Source organism: Cetorhinus maximus, chromosome 11 (genome assembly GCF_964194155.1).
Source record: "Cetorhinus maximus chromosome 11, sCetMax3.hap1.1, whole genome shotgun sequence".
NCBI classification, from domain to species: Eukaryota; Metazoa; Chordata; class Chondrichthyes; order Lamniformes; family Cetorhinidae; genus Cetorhinus; species Cetorhinus maximus.
Genome location: NC_135889.1, coordinates 9,215,235 through 9,222,833, shown reverse-complemented (window position 1 = coordinate 9,222,833; position 7,599 = coordinate 9,215,235). Strand labels below are relative to the sequence as shown.

Below are 7,599 nucleotides of genomic sequence, written 5' to 3'. Positions count from 1 at the left end.
TCATTTGGTTGTAAAGCACACGGGGACATCCTGAAACCACGAAAGGCGCTACATCTCTTATTGAGATTGATTGGCTTTGTACACTTCTATATCTGTTACTGTTCATTTATCAACAGTTCATTTTATTTTAAAAAAAGGAAATTGTACATCTAATCCAAATTCTTCTTACAATGGATTGAATGGGACAGTAGCAACATGGATACAAAATTGGCTGAGTGACAGGAAACAAAGAGTAGTGGTGAACAGTTGTTTTTCAGACTGGAGGAAGGTTTGTAGTGGAGTTCCCCAGTGATCGGTGTTAGGATGCTTGATCTTCCTGATATATATTAATGACCCAGGCCTTGATGTGCAGGACACACCTTCAAAACCTGCGGATGGTACGAATACTTGGAAGTATTGTGAATCGAACATTGTGTTCCTTTGGTTGTTCATAATAAGCAGAGCATAGATCATACTCCACCAGCCCGTGCTTGCAAAACCCAAACCGAATTTCAAAATTTGCTGACAATATGAAACTTGGAAGAATTGTGAACTGCGGGGAGGAAAGTGTAGAACTTCAAGAGGAACATAGACAGGTTAGTGGAATGGGCAGACAAGTGGCAGTTGAAATTTAATGCAGAGAAGTGTGAACTGATTCATTTTGGTTGGAAGAATGTGAAAGACAATGTAAAATCAACTATCACTAAGAAAGCTGCCTTGACAGATGTAGCAGGGGAAATGGTATTTTTTTATTGGTACGGAGAGTATCGCCGCACAGCTGTAAAGTTCATCAGCAAGGGTGCAGAAGATGCTGCAGATCATTCACTGCAGTCGACCACATCTCCAGTCGGTTTAACTTGTCAAGCCACTGGGAACAGCAAGAACGAGAGTGGGGCTGGCTTAGCGCAATCCATCCCCACAGTAATCAACCCACACACACCTTGCCGAATCCTTCGTACACACCCCGTTATATCTTGAAAAAATGAAAATGCGCTCCTTTAGTATTCGCCCACACGCTGCAGTATATTGTAGGTGAGATAAAAAGAAGAAATGGGAACTCTACTTAGCTTCTCGGAATGTAAGAACTCTACTTAATAAAGACAATCGCTTCCAACCCCAGCGTAAAACTACTCTAGTTGGCAGGGAACTCTCACAATACAATGCTGACATTGCTGCTTCAAGTGAAACCCAGTTAGCAGAGGAGGGACAGTTAACAGAGCTATCAGCAGACTACACATTCTTCAGGATAGACAAGACAAGGAGTGAGAGGCGAGAGGCAGCTGTCGGCTTTGCTATTGAGTCTGACTTCACAAAAAAGTTTAGATACTCTCCCTAGGGGCATAAACGATCACTTCATGACTCTATGCCTACCTCTTGTGAACAATAAGTATGCAACAATGATCAGCAAAAGTGCTCCAACAATGACTAGTCCAGAGGATGGCAAGGAGAAATTCTAGGAGGACCAGGACAGACCTATTGCAAATACTCCAAAGAGGACAGGCTCTTTGTGATGGAGGACTCCAATACAAGGGTAGGAGCTGACTTTCAAGCTTGGGATGGTGTCATGGAGAATCAAGCTGTGGGGAAGTGCAACAGCAAAGGCATGTTTCTCCTGAGTCTTTGCACCCAATGAAATATGTCAATCACCGACACCAGCTTCAAGCAGAAGGCAAAGTACAAAAACATTTCGATGCACCCAAGATCTAAACACTGGCATCAGATTAACTTTATCATCACCCGGCAGAGCAACATAAAAGATGTTAGAATCACCAGGGTCATGTGAGGAGCGGAGTGCTCTACAGACCATAGGATGCTATGCTCCAAGATGGGATTTACTACCTTACTGACAAGACCACCAACTGATCCATCAAAATGGCCCCTCACTCATGATTAAAACAGAAAGCTGAGTGCATTTGTTAAAGCTTCATTCTGAACTGAGGACCAATCTGAATCTATAGCTTCAGGACATCAATTATCGAATGGTGCAACTGCACCAGAGACCTGCTGAAGCAGTTGGTTAGGGGCCACCGAGAGCAATCAATTCCATCATCCTGTGTCCTCGGCTTAAGCAGCACTTAAGTCTGCTCACTCAGCGAAGATCGCACTCTTCAGGAACTCAACTCGCTCATCTTCTGACAGCTTCCCAAACTCGTGTACTGGGACCTGGAATAAACAAAGAAAATATTGTGGAGGAGAATCTGAGTTAAAATATCGAAGGAAGATAACTGGCATTAAAGCCTTCCCCTCCCAGAAAGAGCGTGAGACAACTCATCAAGGCTCCTCCAACTTCCAAACCCACGACCGCTGCCATCTAGAAGGATAAGGGCAGCAGATACATGGGAACACCACCACCTGGAAGTTCCCTTTCAAGCCACTCACCATCCTGACCTGGAAATATATCGCCGTTCCTTCACTGTCACTGGGTCAAAATATTGGAACTCCCTTCCTAACAGCACTGTGGGCGCACCTACACCACATGGGCTGCAGCGGTTCAAGAAGGCAGCTCACCACCACCTTCTCAAGGGCAATTAGGGATGGGCAATAAATGCTGGCCTAGCCAGCGATGCCCACATCCCATGAATGAATAAAAAAAATGTGATTTGTTACATGAGCAATCAAGAAAGATTCTCGAACTTTGACAGAAAACACAGTTGCATTTTCAATCCCTCACATGCTGAGCTTCCAAACACAACCAGGTGGTCAGCGAGGGGGATGCAAAAACATTTTAATAGGAAACTTTTTTTTTAAGTTCCCCCTGTGCGTAGATGCAGTCTCAATGTGCAGCACTCCAAGCGTCCATATCACCCCTTTCCTTCTCCCTCAGGCTGAAAAGGGTACAGTACTTTAGTAGTCACATTACTGGGCTGGTAATTCAAAGGACTGGGGGAGGAAAATTGCTTTTGAAGTGCAATCACTGATGGGTTGTAGAAAACACGAGAGTCAATTTGTACACAGCAAGCTCCCACCAACAGCAGTGAGATAAGTTACCAGATAACCTGTGTTTTAGTAACAATGGTTGAGGGATAAATGTTGGCCACAACGCCGCAGAGAATACCCCCACTCTTCTTGAAAAGAGCGCCACGGGATATTGTACATCTACCTGAAAGGGGAGACCGGGCCTCGGTTTAAAGTCTCCCCTGAAAGACGGCACTGGAGTGTCAATTCGCTGGAACGGCAGTTAGAGAATTTGAATTCAGCTTTAAAAAAATCTGGAAATAAAATGCTGGTATCGCTAAAGGTGAGCATGAAGCTATTTGATTGTGGTTAAAAATAAAGCCAACAGGTTCACCGGTGTTCTTTAAGGGAGTCCTTATCTGGTCTGGTCTATAATTGACTCAAGTCCTACATCCAACATGGTTGACTCTGAACTGACTTCTGAAGTGGCCTAGCAAGCTACTCAGTTGTATCAAATCGTTTCAGAGAAGGCAGTCCACCCATCACCCTCTCAGGGCAAGTAGGAGTGGGGGAATGTAGCCCACCCTGCCAGCATTGCCCACACTGAGAATGAATTTAAAATCCTGGAAACCGTGGCCCCCTCGAGATTGGCAAAAGGCAACTGCCTGAACGACAGAGACATTAAACCAAAGGGGAGTTCCCCTGTTGGGCACCAACAACCCCTTTTGTCCACATAAACCAGATGCTCACTGGGAGTAGAAACTTAAAATTATAGCTAGGCTGTCCTTTGTTGAGGTCGGGAAGCAATTCTTCAAATCTGGAGCTCTTGCCCCCTCCCACCACCCCCCACCCCACCCCAACCCCCACCCCCCACCTTCCTCGCCCAAATGAAAACTGTTGAGTCTACATCAATTGAAAATTGAAAAACTGACATTGATAAGACTTCTGGTGGGTAAAGATATTAAGAGTTATGGAACCAAGGTGGACAGTTGGAATTGAGATACAGATCAGTCAAGATCTAACTGAATGGTGGAACTGGCTCAAGGGTTGAATAGCCTCCCCCCTATTCCTATGACTGAGTGGCCCTGCAAATGAAGTAAAATTGGAAAAGGGTGACAGGTAAAGGGGAACTCTTAACTATCCATCCGTGATGCTCAATTATTTGCAGATGTCTTTCCACTAAACAAGACAAAGCCAAAACCCAAAGCCTATCCACATAAAAAAGTACAATTTATGGAAACTTTGTTCATTTGCAGAGTTATCATTACAATCTGAGCACCTGAAAGTAGAATTGTTTTGTGCAAATCCACCGTTTCTAGTGGATTTGAAGGGCCACAACCCAAGGTTACCACTGGAAATACTCACCAATACCACGTGGTACCCCAGTACCTTGAGATGCCGAATCTTCAATGCCAACCTCTCCTTGGGGTGCACTGTGCCAAGGCAAAAGGCAGACGCTGGAGTACAAAGCACAGCCACTCTGCAAGGTACAAAATGATGGGTTATCACTTAGGGAAACATTTCAATGGCTTGAAGGATTGACACTGTTACAATGGGACTTTGCTCGAAATAACTAATGGCATTGCCAAAATTTCCCCATTTTATTTCAAAGGTTCTCCCAGACACTCCCACACCCCACCAGTTACTGACTTCCCTTCTGACTCCTCTTTCTGAAGAATAGAATAAAGTTGAAATCTGTTGCGCTCCCCAATCTTGCAGGTAGCGTCTAGACAGGTGAGAATTACGCAGGTAATTTACTAAGAAGCAACAGCAATGGGTTGCACTTTCAACCCGAAATTCAAAGAAATTGTCAGGAATCTTTTAATTACAGGCATACAGAATGACAATAGTGCAGAAACTGATAGACCGCATGATAGACCCCAGGAAGAAATTTGTAGCAATCCTATTGGAAAGCTTTTAACTCCTAAATGTACATGACCAGGCAGCAACGTAAGCTGGATCAACCAACAGATCTACAAGGCAGTAAACCTTACCGCTGTGTGTTAGTATCACTGCCAATCTCATCATCCTGAGGAACGGGAACCGCATTCTTTCTCTCTTGGTCCAAAGCAATTTCAAAATCTTGATAAAAGCACAGAAAATAGAGATCACCTTGATGGAGAGCAGTTAGGAAGAGTTTCTGTGCAGACTATATATATATTTAAAAAATAACCAATGCTGCTTACATTCCTGTACTTAGCACATTCATTTCTATTGATGTGAATGAGGTTTGAATACTCCCGAGATTCTTCGCTACTTTTATAAAACATGAAAAAACCCCCGTCTTCTCCATTACCAAGAACGTCTGCTTCCATCTCAGTGGCCCGACCTCAGCCCATCTGCTGCTGAGACCCTCTTCCACCCTTCTGTCCAACCCAGAATTGACTATTCCGGTGCTCTCCTGACACATTAAGACAAATATTCAGTGGTAGTTCAGTGATGAGATTTCTGCTGAGTTCTTCATGGTTTCCCGATGTTCGTTGTGTCCTTCAGCATCAGGAGTGAAAATCTCTTCAACTGCTGGGCTCGATAGGGTTTGTGCCTGTGCTGGCTCTTTGAATGAGCTGGCCGATTAGTCTCACACCCCTGCTCTTTCAATATAACTATGCACATTTTTCCCTTTCAACTATATATCCCATTTCCTTTTGAAAGTTATTGAATCTGCTCCCAACTTACTTTCAGGCCGTGGGTTCCAGATCATAATTTCCTGACTTCCTGCGTTAAAGGAATCTCATCTCCACCCCGAAACTTTATCCAACTGCTTTAAATCTGTATCCTCTAGTTACTGACCCTCCTCCAGTGGAAGCAGTTTTTTCCTTTTTTACTCTATGAGAGCCCCTCATTGTTTTGAGCAGCTCTGTTAAATCCCTCCTTAATCTTTTCTACCCAAAGGGGAATGTTCCCAACTTCTTTAGTCTCGCCACATCACTGAAGCCCCTCGTCCTTGTATCATTCTGATCAGTTGCCCCTTCTTGCTCTCCAAATCCCTGACATCCCGATTAGCAAAAGGTATTGAACCCTCTCAATAACAGTATTTTGGAGCCACAGAAAAACACAGCTCTCAAGTAATTGATCAGTTCTAAAAAAAAAATTCAAATACCTATAAAATGAATGTTTTTCAACACCAAGCCCTGGCGATACAGGCTGCTGTCACCCAAGGTGGTATCTACAGCCTTCTGTACCTCTGTGTTCACCGTAACACTGGGCAATAAGGGACTGGCAATACTGGCATTCGCTGGCCTGGCAAAGGATGGATTTTCTAACTCCAGGCACAGGTAGATGCACTGAAGCATTCGCTCATTTGACTCACGGTAGACATTGGCTGGAAAAGATAAAATCAGAGAGGGTTTCAAGGCAATGATGAATATCTTTTGTTGCAGTTTACCTGAACCTGGAGAGAAACGACCCAGGTTGTTGCATTCCAGAAAGCCAGTTGGTGAAGGATAGAACCACAGTGAATTTTTACATACATTTCTAACCGCCTATTTACAGAGATAAGCATTACAAACATGCATCTTCTAACTTAACCACCGCAGTTTGTCTGTCCCTATTTATAGGAGGACAAATGAATCCCCAGATAATGCCCACCACCTACATACAATTAACACAAGTGACCATTTTCATTGGTCAAAACAATGGTCCTCTATGAGATAATGTTGTTGCTACGAATGTGCTAGGTTGTGCAAGTGCACGCAAGGTGGGTAGGGAAGTGGTTTGGATGAAGGAGACAGAGTAGAGAAAACAGGTCTATACTCAAATTGTCAGGATGTGATCAGTGGTGTTTTCCAAGGATCAGTACTGTGGTGGCAGCTTCCCACTGCTTTTATAAATGACTTAGGTGAAGGAATAGGGTGTCGCATATCCAGGTTTGCTGATCACACTAATCTAGGTGGCACAGTAAGTGATGTGGAATGAAAGCAGGAAGCTGCAAAGGGCCACTGACAGGTAATAATTGAGTTTTTTTGTTAGTCATTTTACAGGATGTGGGTGTCGCTGGCCGGGCCAGCATTTATTGCCCATCCCTAATTGCCCTTGAGAAGGTGGTGGTGAGCTGCCTTCTTGAACCACTGCAGTCCCTGTGGTGTAGGTACACCCATGGTGCTGTTAGGGAGGGAGTTCCAGGATTTTGACACAGCGACAGTGAAGGAACAGTGATATATTTCCAAGTCAGGATGGTGAGTGGCAAGGAAGGGAACTTCCAGGTGGTGGTGTTCCTACTGCTACCCTTGTCCTTCTAGGTGGTAGCGGTCGTGGGTTTGGAAGGTGCTGTTGAAGGAGCCTTAGTGAATTCCTGCAGTGCATCTTGTAGATGGTACACACTGCTGCTACTGTGCGTCGGTGGTGTAGGGAGTGAATGTGTGTGGATGTGGTACCAATCAAGCGGGCTGCTTTGTCCTGGATGGTGTCGAGCTTCTTGAGTGTTGTGGGAGCTGCACTCATCCAGGCAAGTGGGGAGTATTCCAACACATTCCTGACTTGTGCCTTGTAGATGGTGGACAGGATTTGGGGAGTCAGGAGGTGGGTTACTTGTCGCATGATTCCTAGCCTCTGACTTGCTCTTGTAGCCACAGTAATTATAAGGCTAGTCCAGTTCAGTTTCTGGTCAATGGTAACCCCCAGGATGTTGATAGTGGGGGAATTCAGTGATGGTAATGCCATTGAACATCAGGGGGTGACGGTTGGATTTTCTCTTGTTGGAGATGGTCATTGCCTGGCACTTATGTG

At 44.6% G+C, this 7,599-nt stretch overlaps 1 protein-coding gene across 1 annotated transcript in view; it reads right to left on the bottom strand.

Annotated features, from left to right (window-relative positions):
* Window positions 1-707: 707 nt before the first annotated feature.
* The window catches only part of fastkd2 (FAST kinase domains 2), a 30,925-nt gene continuing 24,033 nt past the window's right edge, over window positions 708-7,599 (bottom strand). The window contains exons 9-12 of the mRNA XM_078551510.1: window positions 5,975-6,196; window positions 4,869-4,956; window positions 4,240-4,354; window positions 708-2,142 (exon numbers count right to left, since the gene is read on the bottom strand). Of these exons, the coding sequence (XP_078407636.1) occupies window positions 2,065-2,142; window positions 4,240-4,354; window positions 4,869-4,956; window positions 5,975-6,196 (503 nt within the window). The 3' untranslated portion in view covers window positions 708-2,064. The remainder of the gene's footprint in view (window positions 2,143-4,239; window positions 4,355-4,868; window positions 4,957-5,974; window positions 6,197-7,599) is intronic.